This window comes from Dermochelys coriacea, chromosome 6 (genome assembly GCF_009764565.3).
Source record: "Dermochelys coriacea isolate rDerCor1 chromosome 6, rDerCor1.pri.v4, whole genome shotgun sequence".
Classification (NCBI taxonomy): domain Eukaryota; kingdom Metazoa; phylum Chordata; order Testudines; family Dermochelyidae; genus Dermochelys; species Dermochelys coriacea.
The window spans coordinates 37467816-37493442 of NC_050073.1; the positions used below are offsets into that span (position 1 = coordinate 37467816).

Sequence of the window (25627 nt, forward strand, 5' to 3'; positions counted from 1 at the left end):
CCTCACTACTCACCAAAACCAAATCTAAAATGGCATCCCCTCTAGTCAGTTCAGCAACTACTTGATGAAGGAATCGATCAGCTATTGCATCTAGGAAAATCTTAGCCCTGTTATTATTACTAGCACTGGTCCTCCAGTCTATATCTGGGAAGTTAAAGTCTTCCATGATCACGCAGTTTCCATTAGTATTTACTTTATTAAAAACATTAAAAAGGGCTCTATCCATATCCGGATCTAATTTGGGCGGTCTATAGCACACCCAAAGCACTATTGTAGGAGAGGCTCTACTAGTTATCTTCCCCAGTGTAATTTTTGCCCAGATGGATTCTGTCTTATCCATTGCATCGCTTCTTATTTCTTTATATTCTACCTCATCATTGATATACAATGCTACTCCACCACCTTTACCTTTATTTCTGTCTTTCCTAAACAGCATAGAAGAATGCTATTGTGTAGGAATAGGATTTATCTTTTATGTTTTGACAGAATTATAAAGAATACAGCAATGGAGCTGCCAATCAAAAGTGGCATTACATGGAAAATGCAGGAGTATTTAGTGCCTTTTACAGCACAGTACTGGATCAAGAAATTACAGCAGCAAATCATGCTTCTGTGTGCACATTCTCTGTGACCAGCAGAGAAAAAATAGACCAGCCGGTAAGTAAAATATTTTTAAGGTATGTAAAAGTTGACAGACGGAAGTTTAATCCACTGTCAATGCAGACAATAGGCAAGACTGTTTATACGTATACCTATATATTTATAGGTTTCAGAGTAGCAACCGTGTTAGTCTGTATTCGCAAAAAGAAAAGGAGTACTTGTGGCACCTTAGAGACTAACAAATTTATTAGAAGTGAGCTGTAGCTCACGAAAGCTTATGCTCTAATAAATTTGTTAGTCTCTAAGGTGCCATAAGTACTCCTTTTCTATATATTTATATTTATCTGAAATGGATAGATCATATATTTCACTTTTTCTTCAAGTGCTGTCCCTGTGAGTGCTCCACTTCAGGTGTCGGTGCATAATCTTCTCTTCCTGCTAGCAAAAAAAGTACTTTGTAAAGTAATATATTGAGCAGTCATGTCTGTAGAAGTTTCTGTTACCTAAGTATGATATCATGGCTGTGAAACAGGTCATGGTTAAACAATGATAAAATCCCCAGTCAAATTTTATGTCACTATCCATAGATTTGTAATAAATAAAAGTACATTGTCAGTCACTCACCTCTGATGTCACAATTTCTCTAGTCTGTTCCAACACCAGTTCCATTTTGCAGTGTCCAGAGACGAGGGCTGAAGATCCAAAGCCATTTGTGTCCTTGTCTCATTTGAAATGAACAACAGCTATTCATGTATCCTAACTGGCAACATCAGGAAGGTTAGCAAAGGTGGACTTGTGTTGAGGAAATCCTGGATACTTATAGGAAGTAATTAGATAACTGAACTGTTGCACATCTGGATACTCTAAAACATTGAAACCATTGTTTCCCATTCTTTTTAGGGTTACTATTTTCTTTCACCCAGTGGAAAGCAGAAGTTCATGATATGTTTGGCTTGTGCAAGGGCCAAAAGAGGAAAAAAAGAACTGAAAAAGTTACCCACAGGTAGCATATTCTTCTGTGCCGCTGGCGCTGAGGAAGCAAGTCATTTCTCCTTGGGGCCTTTTAAGAGTGTTAATGTGAGGAAGGTTTGTATTTTTTTAATTTGTCCTATTAGCTGTACTGTAGACTCAGGATTATAAAATAACCTGAAAATGTTCATAGTACATTATTAGACTACTGCAGAACTTTGCTATCTTCACTTGAACAAACTGTAAACCTTCATATAGTCTTTCAGTTTTACTGTTCACAGATGAACAGATCAGGAAGGTTTTGCAGGTGTCAGTGGGAATGGAGCCAGTGTGGATATTATCATGGTACCCATGGATGAATAGGGGACTGGCATATCCCCTCTCTTTGGACTCCAACCCTGGAAAAGGGCTAGACATTTACAATCAACCACTAGTTTTTTGAGATCAGGTTCTCAGTGTTCCAGGGCCTACACTTTTCAGGCCATTGATTGAATGCAGAGAAACAGTGGCCATGGTTACGATGGATGAGGGGTTGGGAGTCTTCTGAAAGTTTGCCCTGCTTCCTTCCTCTTCAAGTGTTCCTATGGGATACTAAAGGCCTCTGTCGGTATGTTCCCCACACCACTCATTCCAGCTCCGGGTAGTGAGTGAAAGTTCTCACCACTACCATTGATCCTATTCTGAGAGGATATGACTACCCATAATTCCACCTTCTCCAGAAGAAAGTGTGTTGGGAGGTGGGGGCTCCTATTCACTCAGCAACATAGGTACTCTAAAAAAAAAACCTTGCATGTTACTGCTAATTAATGCATGTGTCATAGGTTGGTCATTGCTGCAGTACATGGCATGTGACATGTATGCAGAGACTCCACCACTGTCTCTCATTCTGGGAATGTACTAACTGCCAAGTTTAAAATCTGTATAAAATTATTGTTGTCTTTTTCTTAATATCTTTCTAGTTGAAAGGAAGTCAAAAGAGTGGCAGATTTGTTATTAGGGATATATAAATAATATTCTAATATTTATAAACCTGTTAGGATATTATTTTGTGCTATACCAAATTTTAGAATAGTTTTCCTGTTAGCATTAAAATGTATCTGTTACGGGACATATTTATTTCTTGCCTGCACCTATGGAACTCCTATAGGTATTAGTATTAAGGGTAAATAATTAATGGGAGCTCTGCATTGAATAAGGGGAGATATCTTTTGAAAGCTGTTTCATCTTTACCTAAACAGCTGTGTATACAGATATGTTCAGTTATCTTTAAAAGAAATACATACATGTCTTTTTAGCTTTCCTACAAAATTTGGTTATAGCCATCTCTTGTCATTTTTAACAAATCATAACTACCAGAAATCCCTGGAGATTTAGTGCGATCACCAAAGGTATATGCAGAGTAGATATTAGTATATTTCATATTTCAATACATTTAGTGTTGACTGAATAAATTTTAAATTAAATTGATGAGCTTCATGAAAAGAAGTTCACTTCAGTATTGATTTAACAAGAGAAGCAGCCTGATTGGATCTGGTTCTTTCCTATCTTAAAGACTGATTTGTCCACATTGGAAGCCGAAAATACCTTGAATTATTTAGAAGAAGTTCTAGCATCTTTGTGGACTGAAACCTCCATACAAACAATCTCAGAAAAGATCTCTGCAGCTATGAACCATAAAGCAGTGAAAATAATTGCATACAGAAATGGAGCTGGCTACTGAAATGGTCAGTTAATCATTGCTAGCACATTCCCTATGGTAAGTATTAGTAACAATCATCCCCAGAGATCATTATAGTGTCTATAGTATTGGCAAGGACAAGCAGCCTTTGTCAGTGACCAAGATGAACCCAAACCAGAATCTCAAAGCTAAATCTCCCTTCATCATGAATTGCTGAGGTGTTCATTTTGAATTCACAAATTTTAGTCCTACCCTATGAGTTTGTTTCCCAATCTGATCCAGGGCCTGTAGGAACCTGTTCTCCAGTTTCAGTTTTGATATGACCCAGTATAATAAAACATTTTCATGGCATAAATCTTGCAATAACACTTGAAATTATGATATTTCCACAATTTAGGCTGATAATTTCAGGAGAACATTTTAAGAGATTTTGCCATTGTCAGACATGATTTTAGCTTTGGTTCAGCCCCCAACCCAAACTCTTCATCCCAGTTTAAACCTTCTAATTTGGATCCAAACACAGCCTCCTTCTGTTTGTAATCAGTGATGATTCTTCTAAGAGAAATAGCATATATAGGAATATAGGCCTTATATAAAATGTAAACATCTTTTTTCTTAAATTTGATTTAATCTTGAGAGATTTTAAAGTAAGTTTTCTCTATTGAGATGGAAATTTCTAAAGATAAATTATTTGACTTATAACCTAGATCCAAAATAGAAAATTACTGTAAATTGTCTTGTTTATGAGAAGAATGTTGACACTGAGCACAAGATATTCAAGCTTGTTTTTAATATTGCTAATAGATGAATATTGAGTGACTGACTCTGGAAATTTTTACAGGATTTTGGGGTCAAACATTCTGTAAACTGGTGATACAGTCTCATTGTAAGAGTTTTTCATGCAGATAAGATCATGTCAGGTTCCTCAAAAGTGGTCTCATGTTCTGCGTTTTTGATATTTTGGGAGTCAGGGGCTTATAGTCTCTGTGATATGCAAAAGACCAAATATTTTAAAAATTTCTGGCTTAAGCAAGTCTTTTCCCAAAATTGATGCTAGCTAAAGATGACCTAATTCAAACCTGATTGAACCAAATTGCATGATGCCAAAGTAGGTCTCACACCTGATTTGCTCAAAGGCCTTGGAGCAAGGCACTGGAAGATGGAGTAAGTAAAATTCACAAACTGTAAGATTCAAGAGTGTGTCTAAGAAGCCGTGTCTTTTGGGTCAACAAGCCACCTAAATACCATTGCGGATCTGGGTCCTAGTCCTTCTAAAGGCCAACAAAAGCTCAGTTGAGGGAGAGAACTGCAGAGAGTAGGTAGGCTCCTACAGGAGTCGCTTGGTCTGGTAGAACCAGGAAGGGCTGAGAAAGGTGAGGGAAAAGCCTCTGGCAACTGTAGCCCATGTTGGACAGAGGAAATACTTTATTTTGATATTTTGCCCAAGCTTCTGTTTGACCAATAAATTGTGTCCTCAAGCAAGACCCTGAAACAGGCTTTAATGTGACATCAGTCTTCTGTGGACTGGTGAGATAGCCCATCCATTTAAAGTGTGTTCTGTGTCCTGTGTCTACAAGTCCTAAGAGAATTGAAACTGTCACCTGATCAGAGTTGTTGAACTACTGCAGAAGTATCTTGTAAAGTCTATATTATATCTCAGTTGGGGGTGAGGGGAAGAGCCACCACATAAGAATTTAAATAAGGAGGAAGCTTTATAATTAATTCAAGTTGTGGGTTAAGCACTAGATAACTTGGTTCCAGTATGAAAACTTTTACCCAGCTCCAAGTTATAGATACAGTTCTTCAGTTAGGGTTTATAACCAAAAGGACAACTACCTCCTTAAATCCTTTTCTAGAACTTGTAATGATTGACTATTTTTGTGTTAATTTGATAATTTAATTCCAATCCACTATTGAGATTACCGTATTGATTTGATTTTGTGTAATAGTTGTATTACTTTCTTAGTTTAATTTAATATTAACAACAGCTTACCTTTGGTGAGATGTCTTCTTGGTTTTAATCTTTTTTGTTTAATAGCTTTAATAAAATGTATAAAAATATATTGAATCACATTTCTTTCAGTAATTAATGTAGGTCAGGAACCTCTGAGAATAATGGGTGTATATCGGCCTGTCATCTTAAAAGACTGATCAATTCCTCTAATTAGTCTTTGGTTCCCACTGTCTTTAGGCAAACAGATATCATCTGACAAACCCATACCTTCCTAATATTCTGAGCCTGAAAGGATAGAATGTGGCTTCCATTATTTCTGCTAAAGATTAGTCAGTAGTTACAATCCACCTATCAAGTTCTTCTCTTTACTATAAGCCCTACCAGTTTGGGCAGAAAGAGACTTCACCTGGAGTTAACATCTCTGCTCTATTACATCTGCAGCATTGTATGTCACTCCTGGGCAAGTAAAGGTTTCCTAGAAGGTGGACTAAGATTTTGGGGAGAAGCTTTATGCAAAAGGATGAATCATTCTGCACTCTAGTATGGCTGGAGTATGATGACTCCAACTTGGATCATAGCCAATTGTATTCTAGGTGAAGGTGATTGGAGTACAGACTATGTTGGTGTTATTTTATCATATATTTGACACCAGAACCCCATGTAAAATGCACTGATGGTGCCACATAAACTGCAACATAATTATTCTGTTTGAAACTGCTGCATACAATTGTGTTCCAGAACCTAAATTTTCATGTAAGGAAAAATAATTTAAAATTCCAGCCCATATGGTTGTAAAGATAACCTTTAAAGTGTGAACTCATTGTAAACTAATGCAATAATATCTGAATATGTAGGAAGGCTGAAACAATACCTCTGAGAAGTGTGGATGTCAATATTGTTAACTATTTCAGTGGTGATCATTTTAACAGAAATATTAAGCTTACGTATTTTTCCATGCTTGTTAAATATAGTGGCAGATATTGGGCTGGATTGGGGAGGAGCAGTGGGACATCTAGTTATCAGGGTTCGAAGTGGGAAATGAGGAAGTTAATTCCCCCTCCTAAATTTAAAGCTGTCTCCATCCCTGCTCAAAAGCTTCATCTGCTTTCTGGTTGCCAAAAAAACAAAACCAAACCAAAAAAACAATAAACCCCATCATTATGCCTTTGCCAAAAACCCAAACTACCCAGCTGTCCAAACCTCCAGCAGGGTCCCTGACAAATCTATAATGCAAAATAAAATGATGTAGCACATTGAAAGTGGTGGGAGGCAGGAGGAGGGTAATATGAAATAAATAGAATTGAATCTGAACATAAATTAACAAGGGATGTTATTGTGCTGCAGTAGGGCAGGTTATAAGGAGGGTTCAGAGTGGGCAGTGATATGGTTCTGGGGTTCTTGCCACATAATTTAGGGAGCTCTACCACATATTTGCATCAAATGTGCTATGTAGGACATGAGACCTTGCTTAACATTTTATGTTATGACTGTAGATAAGTTTTATTCTTTTGGCATACTGTGTATCAAATACATCTAAGGAAAATGATTAATTAGGGTTCTGTGAGGGCATTACAGAGTGCTACAGGACTTGAATTTGGAGCTATTAAGAAACATAGTAGGAGACTGATTTGCAAATATCTCATGACATAATATTTGGTCTGCCAAATTCCATCTAGACTGAAAACATATTCAGCTATATTAGTCATTATATACTATACATTTTATTATATGTTTCTAAAATTTTAATTGAAGAGCAAATTAAAGTAGGTTGCTGGGTTTTTTTCTTTAGATCATCCAATTTGTCTCCCGTTTGCAAATGAATTAGAATATATCTAATAAAATGAGGCTGTTTTTCATTATTGATAAACTTCTCTCCTATGTAAAGGGGCAACACAGGTCTATGCAACACTTAAATCCCACATAAGTCCTCTGAGGAAGGATGAATGTCACCTTCTTTGAGTGATTAATCATTCTGTTGTTTTGTTGTTGTTGTTTTTTAAGCTGCTTGCCATGTGTACAAGACAACTTGAACTTACCAGGAAAGCCTGCAGACTATATACCCATGATGGAATCCTAATCCTTACCCTACCAGATTTAGTCACATGGGCTGTGAATGAGTGTTTCAGACAAAGTTACTCAGAAGAAGACTATAAAGAGAGAACTGCAATCACTGACAGTGCTCACTGTGGGGCTGCACTGCATATGGAAGGTAAAAGGTCAAAATCAAAAAGTTCTTAGTTAAATTAATATTGAACTACATGCAAGTTCAATTTGAACTTTCATGGAGCTAACAGATTTTTTAAAAGCTGTTAAAAAGTCTCTGCTGATATGCTTCCAAGATTATCTGTTGAAATCCTTTACTTTATTTTCCATTTTCTTAGAGAATAACAAACACTACTAGAGAAAAGATTAATGAGAGTACACTGTAGCTGGACAAATGTGTTATATTTATATTTTGCATGTTAGTAAGGAACTACAGTCTTTCATTGATTTACTCTTGTGAAAATTAGGTAACACAATATCTTTGTTGGGCTGAACATGAATTACATTGCAGGTTAATATTTAATTTTGAAATTATTTTTGAAAAGTTAAAGTACACATTCTTAGAAGGTCAGATTTCCAAACAGTCAGAAGCCAAAAGCAATCATATACCTATTTTGAGTCTAATTACTTTGACTGTATATACAAATCATACTAGCTGCTGCCTAACTTGCCACTTACTAGTGAAAATTTTCACAAGTATGTACACAACTGAAGTAATTGTGCAGGCTGTTATTCCATGTGACCCTGATTTGAAAATCAGATTTATTGTGTTAATCTTACATTAAATGCCAGATTATTGCAAGATCAGTTACTGACTACTGTTTGTATGCAGGGTGATATATATTTCATACCAGGTTTTCAGCTATTTTATATAAACTGATGTTAGCTGGCAATCACATTTTATCTTAGGGTTTGCTGTAATATGTAAATGTATAAAGATTGATTTCTTTAGTATTATAAAAATTAAATGAGAATTGTGATTATGGATGCATTTTTAATTTATTATTTTATCAAGTGAGTTAGTAAAGATTTTTGAACAGATTCATCAAAAGAGTTAAACTGCTTTTTTAACAATAAGTGAATCTGCAGTTTGTTAGACAGTGGTTCTATTTTTGAATTGCATTAATTAACTAGAGATGGACCTCAGCCATGAAATTCAGGTTCACAATTTTTAACATCCCAAAGTCTGGAGACATTCAGTTCCTGGACTTTTGTTTGGGCCTATTTTCCTATAAATACTAGAAGTCTTCACTTATAAAGTCTCCAATTCAGCAAAGAATTTAAGCATGTGCTTAAATTTCTATGACTTCAATGAGCATTAAGCATGTGCTTAAGGGCTTACCTGAATAGAGATGGACTTGCTCACTTAAAGCTGAACAAATGCTTAAATACTTTATTGAACTGGGAAAGTATATTACTTATTGAACAATTCAGTGTTTATAAATATCAGTTTTCTACACACAAAAATCTAATTATCATTGGAAATATCTAAATTAATATCTGCTGATTGCTTTACTATATGCAATGAATAATGGACTAGTAGACCTTGTATATCACACTGTTGGGTTGGCAAGATAGAACCCCTTTGCTTTGTTCTGTGACTGATGTTGCTCAAACTACTCATATAACAATAGTCTTGATTGGACAAGAATCACTGGTAGGAGAACAGATGGATACGCAGCATAGAATCATAAAAATGTAGGACTGGAAGGGACCTTGATAGGTCATCTAGTCCTGTTCCCTGCACTGAACCAGGACTAAGTATTATCTAGACCATTCCTGACAGGTGTTTGTCTATATTGTTCTTAAAAACCTCCAATGATGGAGATTTCACAACCCCCTAAGTAATTTGTTCCGGTGCTTAACTATTCTTACAGTTAGGAAGTTTTTCCTAAAGTCTAACCTAAATCTACCGTGCTGCAATTTAAGTACGTTACTTCTTGTCCTGTCCTCAATGGCTAAGGTGAACAATTTATCACTCTCCTCTTTATAACAACCTTTATTCACATGAAGACTGTTATCATGTCCTGCTCAGTCTTCACTTTTCCAGACTAAACAAGCCCAATTTTTTAGTCTTTCCTCATAGGTCATGTTTTCTAGACCTTTAATCATTTTTGTTGCTCTCCTCTGGACTTTCTCCAATTTGTACACATCTTTCCTGAAGTGCAGTGCCCAGAACTGGGCAGAATATGCTAGATGAGGCCTTATCAGTGCTGAGTAAAGTGGAAGAATTACTTCTTGTGTCTTGCTTACAGCACTCCTGCTAATACATCCCAGAATGATGTTCACGCTTTTTACAACAGTATTATGTTACATAGTTTACTCGGATTATGTTAAACTCCCTCCTCTGATGGTACCATGTATTCCCTAGAGACTCAGATTTGTTTTTTTGTGTCCACTGTCATAGCTTGTCACTCCAAAACTGCAGCCAAGACCTGGTGTTGTCACTTCTCAAATAGTTCCTGAGGGGTACAGGATGTTGACATGGTGTACTGCATTAGCCAGTGTTCAAGTGTTTGTCTAATGTTTCACATTTGGGTTCATTTTTCCAGTTTCCACTTGGCCATATTGTCACCAGTCTTTGCCACCCCAACTCTCTCTCAATTTGGAATACGGAAGTATTTTCATTCGAGATCAGCGCCTCTGGGTGTTGTTCTGAAGGAATCAGGTTCTTCACGAACATCAGCATTTCCCAACATTTTGTCATGAGATAGTATAGTGATACAGTGGGAATTGGTTTCAAAGTCCCTGTGATGATCCTACAAGATTGATTAAGTTCACTATCTATTTTGTGTGCATAGTTTGAATGACCATAATAGAGCACAGTACTCCACAATTGAGTAACAGAGTATCTTTGGGTCAGCTCCCCATTTTGTATTGGCCAGTTTCTGGGATACACAGTTCCTGGAGTTCACTTTTTTTTTCAGTTTCTCAATGTGCTCTTTGAATGTTAGTGTTCAGTCTAATGTGACCCCAAAGTACACCAGATGTTCAAAATATTCAAGAATAGTACCATCTCCTGGAGTTTTTGCTTGGCCTGATGCTGGTTGGCCAGGTGCTTGGCCAGGTTGAAGTTGTGCACTTTGTCTTGCTAGAGTTGGCATTCAGAAACCATGTGCAATAGTATTCTCTAGGCACACTCAGAGACCCAGTCAGAGTGTGCTGAATGTCATAAAATCTTTTCAGTTGGGTGGTGATGCAAAGATCATCGGCATGAACGAATCTTCAGATGTTGAGGAATTCTGATTGGTCAATTGTGTAGACATTTAACATGCTGATGATGGGTTCTGTTTGATAACAATCCAAAGCAGTGTGGACTGATGCACATTCATTTTCATCATCTGAGCCAGATGCCATCAACAGCATCGATTTTCTTTTTTGCTAGTTTGGGTTCTGTCGTTTTTGCATCGGAGTGTTGCACTGAATGCGTCCGATGAAGTGAGCTGAAGCTCACAAAAGCTTATGCTCAAATAAATTTGTTAGTCTCTAAGGTGCCACAAGTACTCCTTTTCTTTTTGCTCTTTTAAGACTTCTGACAGCATGTTCCATACCATATCCCTCTCAGATTTTGGAAGGCACTTTAAATTCTTAAATCTTGGGTCAAGTGCTGTAGCTATCTTTAGAAATCTCACAGTGATACCTTCTTTGCATTTTGTCAAAACTGCAATGAAAGTGTTTTAAATCGAACAACATATGCTGGTCGTCATCCAAGACTGCCATAACACAAAATATATGGCAGAATGCAGGTAAAACCGTGGCATAGGAGACATACAATTCTCTCCAAGGAGCTCAGTCACAAATTTAAATAATATATTATTTTTTAACAAGCATCATCTGCATGGAAGCACATCTTCTGGAATGACTGTTGAAGCATGAAGGGACATACGAATGTTTAACATATCTGGCACATAAATACCGTGCAACGCTAGCTACAACAGTGCAATGTGAAATCCTGTTCTCACTTTCAGGTGACATTGTATATAAGAATTGGCAGCATAATCTCCTATAAATGTAAACAAGCTTGTTTGTCTTAGTGACTGGTTGAACAAGAAGTAGGACTGAGTGGACTTGTAGGCTCTAAAGTTTTACGTTGTTTTGTTTCTGAGTGCAGTTATGTAAAAAAAATTCTACATTTGTAAGTTGCACTTTCACGATATTGCACTTTCACGATGTAGAGATTTCATTACAGTACTTGTATGAAATGAATTAAAAAATACTACTGAAAAATACTATTCTTTTGTTTATCTTTTTACAGTGCAAATATTTGTAATCAAAAATAAAGTGAGCACTGTACACTTTGTATACTGTGTTGTAATTGAAATAAAAATTTGAAAATGTAGAAAAACATCCAAAAATATTTATAATATTCTATATTCTAATATAATGGTATTCTACTATTGTTTAACAGTGCAATTAAAACTGTGATTAATTGCGACTAATTGTTTTAATCTAGTTAATTTGTTTTGCTTGAGTTAACTGCAGTTAATTGATGGTCCTAATTACCATTACTATTTATTATAAGGTGTATATTATTCCAAGGGTAGGAATTTCAAAAGGGCCTAAATGTCTAAGAATCATGAATCCTATAAGAGATGTGCTCGTAAGTTGTTCAAGCACTTCTGAAAATTCCACCCCAAAAAGCTTAGTAGGCCCTTCACAGTTACGTAAAAAGGTAGATCCCTGCTCCAAAGAACTGGCCCTGAGTCTGCAATGAGCTCTACATGGGCCTAAATAATCAAGGTACAAACAGAAAGAAAGGGGGAGAGAACTTGAGATTTAAGGAGGAGATTTTTCAAAGGCACAAAAGAGAGGTAGACACCCAACTCCTATTGAAGTTCCATGGAAGTTGAGCACCTAACTTCCCTTTGTACCTTTTGAAAATCTCTCCCTACAAGTTAATTATTTAGCGCTGTATGTAACTTCTGCATTATACTTATGTAGTTCCAGGCCTACTTTATTGCTTTTACCCTTTCCTAATTTTGTATTCTTGACCAATAATCTTCCTTACCGTCTCCATCCCATTTAAGCCCTCACCTTGCCCAGATGTTGTGACTATAACTTCCTCCTTCACACTCTCCCTCAGACAATCAATACCACCCTCCCTTCTCTCTTAAAAACAGATAAAGTTCAATGAAAGCCGATAATAAAGAGTTGATTATATGATAGATATCACTTAGCTGGCATCATATGTGAGTAGCAGGAAAAGGGGCTGGTGGACCATCAGCCATTCTTTACTAGGCATTCCTTTGAGCTGCCATTTTTTTTCCTTTTTCTTGTTAGTAAAACTGAACTGATGGAATAAGAATTTAGAAACTTGATAAGAAATGGCAGCATGCCCATACGAAGTCAGCTGCTTTTAATGAGACGCCTCATATGTGCTAGCATGCTGCTTGCAGAATTAATAGTTGGAAAGAAATAGGATGAGCCCCATTCACAAAGATACTGTGTTAGAATATGAAATCATACACCAAAAATAAATAAATAAAAGAGGGAAAACTAGACAAGGGAAAGCAACACCAAATGCAAATCACTATATAGAAAACGTAAAAAAAGATTTTAAAAATAGGAAAATGTCTACTCTTGTTTTTAAATTATACAGTAATCAAAAATACTTCTAGTTACAGTGATCTGCTGTTGAAAATATAAAAATGAGTTAAAACAGTTCAGTGCTGCACTAAACAAAAATGACTATGGATACAATTTTCAAAAATATTTATGTTAAGAAGTTATGTTCTTCCTGTAGGATAAACAAATGGTATTGTATTTTCACAATATATTCATTCTTTTTATTGGTGTTGGAAAACTACCACTACCTGTGAATAACAAGGCTGTAAATACATAAAGGGGCTTTTGTTATATTATACAATAAGAGGTGTTGTGGTGTCCTGTAGGCTTCCAGATGCAATTGCTTGTGTTGGCCTTAATGGTCTGGGACTTGGTCGTGAGAGACACTCTGCCACCTGTGCCTTGTTGCAACAGCAAAAAGATAAGCTCATGCTCTCATTTCCTAGGATTCTCACTCTACAGCTGCTAGCAGAGCTTTTTCTGATGAGTTTTGAAGATTCATTCTCCACAGTAGTCTACCACACATGGCGTTTGAGCTTCAGGCTTCATCATACATTTCTTTTTGTTTGGTTGGTTTTTTTGCCTGCCTTTGAGCATTATTTTAGTTTGTTTAATTGTGTTCAGCCATTAATCTGGATCATTGTATATTTAGCACTTGGTCTCTGCCATGGGGAAGTCACAGAAGCAGTAATCTTAGAATTAGAACCATAGGGTTAGACAGGACTATCAAGGTCATCTAGTCTAACCCCCTGCTAAGATGCAGGATTTGTTGTGTCTAAACCATCCAAGACACATGGCTATCCAGCTTCCTTTCGAAAATCTCCAGTGAAAAAGCTTCCATTACCTCCCTAAGCCATCTGTTCCATTGTCCTACAGTTCTTACAGTTAGGAAGTTTTTCCTGAGATTTAATCTAAATCTGCTATGTTATAGTTTGAACCCATTGCCTTTTGTCCTGCCCTCTGTGGCAAGGGAGAACAACTTTCCTCCATCTTTTAATGGCAGCCTTTCAAGTATTTGAAGACCGCTATGATGTTCCCCCTTAATCTCCTCTTTTCCAAACTAAACATACCTAGTTCCTTCAGCCTTTGCTCATATCACTTGCATTCCATCCTTCTGATCATCTTTGTTACTCACCTCTGGATCCTTTTCAGTTTTGCTACATCCTTTCCATACATTGGTGACCAAAACTGGACACAGTACTCCAGCTGAGGCCTAACCAGGACTGAGCAGCATGGTACTATCACCTCCCATGACTTGCACATTATGCCTCTGTTAATGCAACCTAAAATTACATTTGCTATTTTGGCAACAGCATCACATTGTTGACTCATGTTGAGATTATGATCCACCACAACTCCCAGATCCTTCTCAGCAGTGCTGCTGCCAAGCCAGTTGTTCCCCCATTGTGTATTTGTGCATTTGTTTTGTTTCCCCCTAAGTGTAGCACCTTACATTTGTCTTTGCTGAACTTCATTTTGTTGTCTATAGCCCAGTTCTCCAATTTATCAAGATCTCTCTCTGAATTTTAGCTCTATCCCCAAAAGTGTGTGCAATCCCCGTTAGTTTTATGTTATCTGCACATCTGATCAGTATGCTCTCTATTCCTACATCCAGGTTATTAATAAAATTGTTAAATAACAATGGACCAAAGACAGATCCCTGTGGAACCCCACTTGAACACTAGTTCCAATCCGACATCATTCCATTAATAGTTATTCCTCGTTTGCAGTTGTTTAACCAATTATGTAGCCATTAATGGTAGTTCTGCCCAGCCTGCATTTCTCCAGTTTATTTAACACCATCATTTGCTGATATTTTGAAATGTATGTATTTATGTAAGTTTTAGTTTAAATGTGTAGTATGTAGTGTACTTATTTTTTTTTTTTTTGCATTTTTTGCACCTACTACACTTGACAGGACAATAAGCTCTAACTACATGTCTAAAATAAAAAACATTATGTTGCAGAACCTAGTATCAAAAGGTTTTTTTGAAGAATCATTTTTGTTGGTTTTTGTGGGATTAAAGTCAAATTCTTACCTTTTTCAATTAACATAGGGCAGTGGGATAATGAAATACTGTGACAGTATTGTACATTCAGATGCTTTCACATTTTAACTTACAATATATACTCATTCATAAGCCTAATTTTTTTAGTAAAAAAGGGAAGCATCACAGAAGGGGGTCAGCTTATGAACAGGTATAGAGAGGGGGAGGTGGGACACAGCTCCTCCCCACAACAGAGGGAGCAAGGAGAGGCACCACACCCAGCAGAGCGGAAGGGAAGAGACGGGGTTAGAGTCTCTCCGCTTCTGGCTATGCTGCTCTCCCCACACTTAGCCTCCGAAGCAGCTGCAGCTCCAGGGTACCAGAGCAGGCTGTGGCCACAGCACCCGGCCCGGCAGAGCACTCTACAGCCAGGCCACCTGGCCCAGCCCGATGGAATGTGCTGCGGCAACGCCACCCAGTCTGGCCCACTGGAGCAGGCTGGGTTGCGCTGCCCAGCCTTCTGGAGCAGCTCCAGCCAGGCCAGAGACATCCTCCCCTGGCCCTCCCTAGATAAAGTGGGAAGGGAAGGGATGCGATGGGGAAAGTGTGGGGGTCCCGGGCTAGGGTTGGGGTCATGTGGGGGGTGGTCACAGGGGTTACTCCCCTGACCCCCAGCTTCTTCCCCCATAAAATTTCCCCACCAGTTGCTGTCCCAGCCCGTCAGGGTAAGCAGCTGGCACGCCAGGACACTCTGTTTATTTAGGTTTACCTCCGAGCCTGCCTCCATGCCTGCTTGAGATAAACAAACCACCTCAGCCCGCCAGCAGCTTATCCTGATGGTCCAGGAGCCAAAGTTTGCCAACCCCTGAATTATAGGGTCAGCTTATGAATGGGTCATAAAAATTTTCCATTTTTACTTATCCATCTTCAGGGGGTCCGTTTATAAATGAACCGTCTTATGATCGAGTATATACAGTAATTAGCCACGCCATACCCTGAGTTATGGCACCAAAGTGCCATTTGAACATTTAAAAGCTGCCATTTCATACTGTAAATAACCACTGCTATCACAGGAAAGTCGTCAACAAATAAATCCATGTTTTTAACTTTCTTGCTGTTAAAAAAGGAGGTTTTTAAAACCATGTATACCTAACATTACAAAACAATCACATTATGAAAAGCAAAAATGTAATTAAGAGATTAATGTGCAATTTTATTCTCCTGTGAATTCAAAAGACCAAAAAGGTATCAGTCTAAGCATAAAAATGGATTGTTTCTAACTTGCTGTTATTACACAAAATCTCAGTGTTGTATGTCAGTTAAGGTTGCTCTATACGTTATGGGTGAAATTGTTGTTCACTGAAGTCATTGGGGCCAGGATTTTGCCCAATATACCTAACACAAAACCTAAAAAGCAAGGAAATGAAAAGTTAAGGCTATCAATAGTATACTTGCTATACTCCCAAACCAAGACGTACATACCTCAACAGTGGCACAATTTTCGTACACCACAGAAAATATACCACGACCTTAACTGTGCCCCAGTAGGCATGTCAGCCAACCAGCACCACCTTCCCCAAATTGCACCCTGTCACCTCCACTACAAACAGACTGGACTTCTCCATGCATACCCCAATTACACCATTTTTGAACGGTTCTGTAGAATTTCATTTGGGTCTGGGGAAGGTGTGTTGGAATGCTGGCATCAGTACTGGAACGGAGTTAAGGTTTGTTACATTATCCAATGTGTGTAGAGGTTGTATTACTAGTGATGTGCGAGAAAATAGGGCATGTACTATGGGTAATCTTAACTTTTATTTTCCTTGTGTGACGGGGCAAGGGCAGATGACTATAGAAAAGTAGTCTTATTGGGATCCGGAAAGTGGGCGGGCAAAGCCCGTCCACCACTAAAGGATCCCCCCCAGCCTAAAAGGGGGAGCAACAGGACCAGGATGCCCAAAAAATTCCGGGGGACAACTAATGATATAACAGGGACAGGAGCGCGGTCAAAGGGTTAAACGAAGGGAACCGGACGGGGACACCGAGCAGAGAACCCTGGACAGCGCCCACTGCTCCTCAAAGGCGTCAAAGGACTCAGAGGACGCCACCCAGAGGAACTCTGCCCAGATACGTGAATGGACCGAGGATCGAAAATAGGCCCCACAGTCACAGGAGACTCCATCGGCCAACCTCCTCACTCTGGTTTTATAGATGGCCATTTTAGCTAGGGCCAGGAGGAGGTTGACCAGGAGATCCCGTGACTTTGTGGGGCCACGGACAGGGAGTGCATAAATGAGAAGGTGAGGGGAGAAGTGTAACCAAAAATGTAATAAAATATTGGTGAGGAGCCGGAATAGGGGCTGCAGCCTGGCACACTCCAAGTATATATGTGCCAGGGTATCCCTCACACCGCAAAATGGGCAGGTGTATGGGATTGAGGTGAACTGCGCCAAGTACACGCCCGTGCTCATGGCTCCGTGAAGGAGCCGCCAACTGACATCCCCGGCGGGCCTTGGGACTAAGGTGGAATATAGGCTGGCCCACCGGGGCTCCTCACCCTCCAAAGGTGGCAGAAGATCCCGCCATTTTGTATCGGGGCGGGACACGAGGGTGCGGGCGTGAAGGGTGTGGAGCACAAGCGTGTAGAAATGTTTTCTTGGCGCGGTTTGAAAGCAGACCGGCTGCATCTCGTGCAGCCGGCTTCCAGTGAAGGGGTGAAGGGGTCGGTTGGATCCACGGGGCAGGGGTCCAATTAAAAGGTCTGGCGGGCCTGGGGTAAGGGGTGTGCGGGGTGTGCCCACGTGCAGGACCCGGTCGAGATGAACCCGAGCAGCGGGCGGCAAAGCGGCCTTCCCCGTCGAATAATGCAACCTGTAACGGGCCCCCTGGTAGGGGACTAGGAAGGACCCCTCCAGTGCCTCTCCGTCGCGCGCCGCCGGCGGCAGTTGAAGCTGCACTTGCCGGCGGAAGGAGAGGACGTGACGGAGGGCGGGGTCTTTGCAGCCCAACGGCAAAGGGCTGATGACAGAGATGGGCTTTCCCAAGGTAGAAAGGGCGGGTAACAGGGCGGCATCGGGGAGAAAGGGAGGGACGGAGGTCAGGACCAGGCGGACGCCCAGGTCTTCTAGCGGCTCTAAAGGGACGAACACGCCCCCCACCGCCAGGCCCTTCTCCACCGCCTCCTGGGCGGCGGCCTCCGATGCTAAGAAGAAGACGACATTGCCATACATTTTGGAGGCTGCCACAATGGCCGTGGGCCCCACCACCCTCGCCAACGCCCGCACATAGGTCTCCACGTGGGGTGAGGCGGGCACCAGGAGGCAACGGACACCGTGCTTCCTGGTCATGGTGGGAAAGGGGCCCCGGCCGCTATAGATGGTAGCGGAGGCAGTGGGCTGGAGAAATGACGTAGCGGCAGGCGGGGGGGCTGCCGCCACCTGGGCGTATGCTCTGGGGGCCGGGGGAGGGACACCCGCAGAGCTGGTGGAGGGAACAGCGGGGAGGGGCGCCCCAGCTGGAGATGGGGCCGGGGCATTGGGGGCAGCCCCTGCCATGGAGGGCCTGGTCTTTTTAGCGGGGCCCTTCCCCTTCTTCTTCCCCTGGCCCTTCCCGCCGGCTGGGGGGACTCCCCCCAAATCTGAGGGGGTGATAGACGTGGCAGCAGTGGAGGTCACCCTGGTGCCTGTCACTGCTGGTGCCCCAGCGGGGGCGATGGCAGATGGTTCGGCAGCGGAGGTAGAAGCTTGGGGGGGTGACAGAGGGGCAGGCGGGGGAGGGGGAGCTCGGGCTACTGGAGAGGTCTCACCCGTCTCATCCCCCGCCATCATGAGCAAGGAGGAAAGGGGGACACCAAAAGGAGGAGGGGAGAGGGGAAGCAGGTCGACCACTCCTCCCCGCTAGGCTGCAGGCAGGGGAGGAGGGCGCCAAAAGGGGTGGGCTGGACGGGGGGCAATCAGGGGTTAGGGGTCAGTCACCGACACAAGGTGGAATTCCGGCTCCTCTTGGTGCACTACGGGGGGGGGGGATTCAACAACATTGAGGGTGCAATGAAGAAGGTTGCAACTAAAATGGGGAATAGCACAAGCGCATGAGAGGGGGCATGGGCACACGGAGCGAGGGGCTAAGCGGTCTGGGGGTAGAACAGGGAAACCAAGGGGCTAGCTTCAGAAGCTGGGGCGGGGCAAAAAAACAAAGGCTGCAGAAGGAAATGGGCGGGGCAGGCAAACAAACTGAAGCTAGTAAGGGGGGCTGGAGCAAAAGAGGAGGCAAAGCAAGTGGCAAATGGGGCAGGTAGTAAAGGGCAAAGCTGGGGGGTAGGCAGTCCGGGGGGGCACATGTGCCCATGTGCACTTGCACAAGTCTTTTTTAGCTTGCTGCTGCTTCTGGCCCAAAGGGTGGAAATAGGGCGTGGCAAGCCAAGCAAGCAGCTGAGTCCAGAGGCAGGAGCTGAGGCAGATGGTATACAGCCAGTGGGGGTGGTGGAGGGGGCAGTGGTGGTGGTAATAGTGGTGGGGGTTGGGGGGGGACACACAGATGGATCGGGGGGCAGCTCCACGCCACACCCCCCGTGTCCCTACAAACACAGTCAAAACCCCCACCACAAGAGCACAGTTTGAAAATTACTCAGTCTTAGGGCCCCCTCCACGGTGGTCTGCAAAGTCTCTAGGTGCTGCCCCACTGGCAGATGATCCTCTTCTTCTCCTCCTCGGGCTTCAGCAGCTCCAGGCAGCCGCCTCTGCAGCAGCAGCAGCTCCAGGAACTCCAGGTGGTCGTCCAGGAAGGCAGAAAGGACCCCTCTCAGGTGGTGGTGCTGGTGGTGGTATCCACAACAGCAGTGGCTGGGGTCCCTCACTCCTCCTCTCTGGGGAGTGGGCTAGCAGCCCCCTCCCCACCCCAGGGCTGCAGTTGGAGCAGTAGCAGCACCCAAGAGTGGGGGGTCCAGCAGCCAAGTAGCAGAGAATGGGGGGTGTCTGGCCCAGCCAGGGGAGCAGCTGGAGCAGCAGGGAGAGCTTAGGGCCTAGCAGCAGCAGGAGTAGCAGCTTCCCACCTCCCTCCAAGCTAGAAGGCTATGGGAGAGCAGTCTTATTGGGATCCGGGAAGTGGGCGGGCGAGGCCCGTCCACTGCTAAAGGATCCCCCCCAGCCTAAAAGGGGGATCCACAGGACCTAGATGCCCAAAAAATTGCGGGGGACAACTAATAAAATAACAGGGACAGGAGTGCGGTCAAAGGGTCAAAAGAAGGGAACCGGATGGGGACACCGAGCAGAGAACCCCGGACATCGCCCACTGCTCCTCAAAGGCGTCAAGGGAGTCAGAGGACGCCGCCCAGAGGAACTCTGCCCGGATACGTGAACGGACCGAGGATCGGAAATAGGCCCTACAGTCACAGGAGACTCCATCGGCCAACCTCCTCACTCTGGTTTTGTAGATGGCCATTTTAGCTAGGGCCAGGAGGAGGTTGACCAGGAGATCCCGTGACTTTGTGGGGCCACGGATAGGGAATGCATAAATGAGAAGGTGAGGGGAGAAGTGCAACCAAAAACGTAATAAGATATTGGTGAGGAGCCGGAATAGGGGCTGCAGCCTGGCACACTCCAGGTAGACATGTGCCAGGGTATCCCTCACGCCGCAAAAGGGGCAGGTGTCCGGGATTGTGGTGAACCGCGCCAAGTAGACGCCCGTGCTCACGGCTCCGTGAAGGAGCCGCCAACTGACATCCCCGGCGGGCTTTGGGACTAAGATGGAATATAGGCTGGCCCACCGGGGCTCCTCACCCTCCAAAGGTGGCAGGAGGTCCCGCCATTTTGTATCGGGGCGGGACACGAGGGTGCGGGCGTGAAGGGTGTGGAGCACGAGCGTGTAGAGATGTTTTCTTGGCGCGGTTTGAAAACAGACCGGCTGCATCTCGTGCAGCCGGCTTCTAGTGAAGGGGTGAAGGGATCCATTGGGTCCACGGGGCAGGGGTCCAATTAAAAGGTCTGGCGGGCCTGGGGTAGTGGGTGGGCGGGGCGTGCCCTCGTGCAGGACCCGGTCGAGATAAACCCGAGCAGCGGGCGGCAAAGCGGCCTTCACCTCCTGAAGTATGCGTCGGGGAGTACAAGGTCTGGAAAGCCCCATGTGCTGAGCGAAGGTTAGGGGATCCAGCCAGTCTCCCCCGTCATAGTCCAGGAGGTCTCCGACTCTTGTGACCTCTGCCAGGACCAACCTCTGGCGCACCGAGCGGGACTCCGCCACCTGCAAACGGAGCTGGGGGTTGTGTAGCAGGGGCTCCGCGAGGAGATCTGCCCCCTCGGTGGCCGCCACGGACCTGCTCGTTGTAAAGAGTTTCCAGGTCCGGAGGAGGTCCTGGTAGAAGACCGGCAGCCCGGAGAGGTCTCGCGGAAGACCTCTCGGATGGAGATAAAGGAGCTGCCGGTCGTCGTATCGGAGCCCTCGGAAGTGGCGCAGGAAGGCGTGCGCCAGTATGCTCCACGCCGGACTACCTGCACCATAAAGGAGCCTCTGCAGGGTCTGGAGGCGGAGGACATGGACCTGAGTAAGCAGACATTTTAGGCCCTGCCCTCCCTCCTCCACAGGTAGATGGAGAACCCCTGCAGGGACCCAGTGCAGTCCTGACCAAAAGAACTCCAGAATCGATGTCCGCAGGTTGGTCAGGAAAGCCGGGGCCGGGACCAGGGTGTTGAGCCGGTACCAGAGCATGGACAGGACTAGTTGATTAAGCACTAACGCTCTCCCTCGAAGGGAGAGGCACCGGAGTAGTCCTGTCCATTTCCGGAGTCGTTCTATCACCCCGCCCTCTAAATTCTGCCAGTTCTCCGGCGGAGAGGGATGCATGGCAGAAAGGTAAACGCCCAGATAGAGCAGCGGACCCGTGCTCCACCGGATGGCCTGAAGCGCGGGTGGGAGGGAGCTCGCCTGCCGCCAGTCCCCTACCACCAAGCCAGAGCTCTTGACCCAGTTGACCCGCGCAGAGGAGGCTGCTGAATAGATGGCCTGGCAAGCCTCCACCCGCACCAAGTCGCCCGGGTCCTGGACCATGAGGAGCACGTCATCAGCGTACGCCGACAGGACCAGCCGCAGCTCCGGCTCCCGCAGCACCAACCCTGTCAACCTTCTTCGGAGGAGACAGAGGAAGGGCTCGATCGCCAGAGCGTACAGCTGGTCTGAGAGGGGGCACCCCTGCCATACTCCTCGCCCGAAGTTGACCGGTTCGGTCAGGGTCCAGTTGAGCCTTACCAGACACTCTGCGGAAGCGTACAGCACCCGGAGAAAGTTCACAAACCTGGGTCCGAAGCCAAACGCCTGCAGAGTGCTCAGGAGATACCCGTGATCCATCCTGTCGAACGCCTTCTCCTGATTTAAGGACAGGAGGGCGAACGACAGACCATCCCTACACCCAAGTTCCAATAGGTCCCGGACCAGATATAGGTTGTCGAAGATGCTGCGGCCCGGGACGGTGTAGGTCTGGTCTGGGTAGACCACGTCCGCCAGCACGGACCCTAGCCTCAGGGAGATGGCTTTTGCCACGATTTTGTAGTCCGTGCTGAGGAGCGAGACGGGACGCCAATTTCGTAAATCGCGGAGGTCCCCCTTCTTCGGCAATAAGGCCAGCACGGCTCGCCTGCACGAAAGAGGGAGGACCCCACTCTGCAAAGACTCGGCCCAGACGGTGACTAGGTCTGGGCCCAGGATGTCCCAGAACACGCGGTAGAACTCCACGGTCAGCCCGTCCATGCCCGGAGATTTATTGGCGGGCATGCAACGGAGGGCTTCCGAGAACTCGGCCAGAGTGAGGGGCAGCTCTAGCCGGTCTTGGTCGCCCACGCTGACCGTCGGGAGCTCCTCCCACAGCACTCTGCAAGCGTTAGGATCGGTCGGCTCCGGGGAGAATAGGCTTGCGTAGAAGGCTCTTGCCCTCTCGCACATCTCCACCGGATCCGTGAGGGGGGTGCCGTCTTCTGCCAGTAGGCAGATGATATGTTTCTTAGCCCCCCCTCTTTTTTTCCAGGGCGTAGAAGAAGCGGGAGCCGCAATCCATCTCCCGAAGGAGACGGATGCGGGATCGAACAAAGGCACCCCGGGCCCGATGGTCCTCGAGGGTCCGGAGCTCCTCTCGCTTCTCCCGGCACGCTCCGCAGAGGGGTGGATCCTCGGGGCTGGCGGCCAGACGCCTCTCCAGCTCTAAGACTTCCCATTCCAACTGCTCTATCGCTGCATCCCTCCGTCGGCTGGCGCCCTGGGTGTAGTCACGGCAGAAGAGCCGGGCCCGCACCTTCCCTACGTCCCACCACCGCCGTGCCGAGGGAAAGGCACACCGCTGCCCTCGCCAGGCCAGCCAGAACTCCCGGAAGGACGCCACGAAGCCCGCATCCTCCAGCAAGCTGTTGTTAAAATGCCAATAGGCCGGCCCTGGCCTCTCCGCGCAGAGGGAGGCTGTCACGGTGGCTATGTGAGGGTCAGAAAATGGGGCCGGCCGGATGCTGGAGGAGTGGGCTCGTGTAAGATGAAAGCGTGATAAATAAATGCGGTCCAACCGGGAGTGGCGTGACCGATGGGCCTCCACCCGGACAAAGGTGAACGTGGAAGTGTCATCCGGGTGGTGGTCGCGCCAGACGTCCACCAGGGAGTGGTGTTTGACTATCTCCTGGAGGACGGCGACGGCGGCTGGGCTCTGCTCGGTTCCCGAGCGGTCCCGTTCCTCAAGGGTGATGTTAAAGTCCCCTCCCAGGACCAGGCACTCCTGAGGATCCAAGGTGCCGAGGAAGGCGGACGCCTGCTGATAGAATTGCAGCCGCTCCGGGCTCGCTGCTGGGGCATATATGTTGACGAGGTTGACTACGAGCCCCTCCATGCGGACCCGGAGGTGCAGCAGGCGACCCGGCACAGCCTCGGCGACCCCCAGCACCTCGGGCCGTAGTTCGGGGGAGAACAGGGTCGCCACTCCACCCGTATGAACTGTGAGGTGGCTAAAGCAGACCCTGTCCCCCCAATCCAGCCGCCAGCTGTCTTCGGTGGTCGGATCCGTATGGGTCTCCTGCAGGAAAACCACAGAGTACCTCCCCTCTCGAAGGAAGGAGAGCACCTGGGACCTGCGGAGACCCATCCTACAGCCACGGGTGTTCAATGTTGCGATGGTAAAGAGTGCCATGAGGAGGGCTGGGGGGGATCCTCGCCGGCAGGGATGCTCGTGGCTCCCGGCGGGCCGCGCAGCAGTCCGTGACCCACCCCGTAGGTGAGTAAGGAGTCACGGAAGTGGCGGACCCGCTGGTAGGCCGCGGCGCCCTGTCTCCCGGTCCTTTTCCCCTCCCCCATGAGGGCCCTTGCGGCCCGGAGGATTTGATTAAAGTCCCCCCATCGCTGGAGGGCAAGCTGGACTTTGTTGCGGCAGCCACGGACGTCTTCTAGGAACTCCCGCAACTCCTCTCGCAGCGCATGGGGGGCTGGGGTTATGGTCTGGTTGCTCCCCGATGGGGCCCCCTGTTTAATCACTAAGACTGGGAGACAGAGACTGTGCAAGGAAGGATAATTTCTCCTCACCTCCCTTGCTGTTTATGATGAAAATGTCTCCGTAGACTGTGACCCTTGTCTCTAGAGAAAGAAGGGTTACGTGGAGGGCCACAGTGAGCCTCTGAGGCTAGTGAAATCTGCCAGGAAACGCAGGACCCATGGAGGCAAGGACAGAGCTTTGTCACACTTGTTTTTAAGTTTTGTGTTAGATATGTTATGTATAGAAGAACATTAACATTGCATTGTGTGTCTGCTTTATTGTGTATTAAATTTCCAGGGTTTTTTAAATAAGATGGTCAATGAGTTGGGCTGCTGCTATGTCAAAGAATATGGTTGAGATAGTTTAGAAGCTCTGCTCCTGAGCTCTATTCCTGAACTAGCTGAACAGTTTTATAGAGATGTTGGTCTTTGAAAAACCAGCAGCTACTTTGTCAAAGATCCTCACTATCATGAAACTGTATAGCTTTGCTCCTTAACTCCATCTGAACGATTTCATAGATTTACTGGTCTTCAGTAAACCAACTGCTACTTTATCAAAGATCTCTGATGTAGCACTAAGCCCATGGTCTAGCAAAATACATTCCTGATGCCACCAGTTTTATAAGCAGGAAATATTGGTGAGGGCATATATCAAAAGGCAGTTTTGTGTCCCTCTCATAATCTGTTCAGAAAGTTTTCTTTCCATATACCACATCAGAGAACGAGAGTCACCGACAGAACATTTTCCTCTATATGGCAATCACAGCACAGAAAGAATCAGTTTTGACAAAAAATGCTGTGTTTCTTTGCAAGGCCAATAAAGTAATAACTTTTATTGGAGCAACTTTTGTTGGGGAAAGAGACATGCTCTGTTGAGCTGAAAAGCTTGTCTCTTTCACCAACCGAAGTTGGTCCAATAAAAGTTATTACCTCACCCACCTTGTCTCACTCATATACTGGGATCAATGCAATGACAACACCTCAAACAATTGTTTTAAATCCATCTGCTGTCTCTTGTCTAATGCATATATTTGTAAGCTCTTTGGGGCAGGAAGCATCTTTTTTTTGTCTTGTGTTTGTACAGTGCTAGCACAAAGGCATGCTGGTCCATGATTAGGACTCCTAGGTGCTATGGTAATATAAATAATAAATAGATAATGAATCAAATAATTACATAACCCCAGAGGGCCCACGAGACTCTCACTGCGCTGTATACGCAGTTTGGCCTTTTGTATAGTTTGTAGTTTTTAAGATAAAGGGGCCCAATTAATCATGAGACTGAGCATGTGAACTTTTGGGGGCCAATTTTCAATTGATTTGAACTTTGAAACTAAATAACTGATT

The 25627-nt window shown here is 45.0% G+C and overlaps 1 protein-coding gene and 1 long non-coding RNA gene across 2 annotated transcripts in view; one reads left to right on the forward strand and one right to left on the reverse strand.

The window, feature by feature from the left end:
- The window catches only part of DCDC1 (doublecortin domain containing 1), a 421814-nt gene that overhangs the window by 371974 nt on the left and 24213 nt on the right, over nucleotides 1-25627 (forward strand). Inside the window, 4 exon segments of the mRNA XM_043516908.1 lie at nucleotides 487-657; nucleotides 1501-1686; nucleotides 3122-3325; nucleotides 7203-7410. Of these exon segments, the coding sequence (XP_043372843.1) occupies nucleotides 487-657; nucleotides 1501-1686; nucleotides 3122-3325; nucleotides 7203-7410 (769 nt within the window).
- Nucleotides 6006-15080, reverse strand: LOC122460729. Its single transcript, XR_006282199.1, has 3 exons — nucleotides 14928-15080; nucleotides 8057-8062; nucleotides 6006-6017 (listed from the first exon to the last, which is right to left on the reverse strand). It is a non-coding gene; the product is annotated as an uncharacterized LOC122460729 (long non-coding RNA).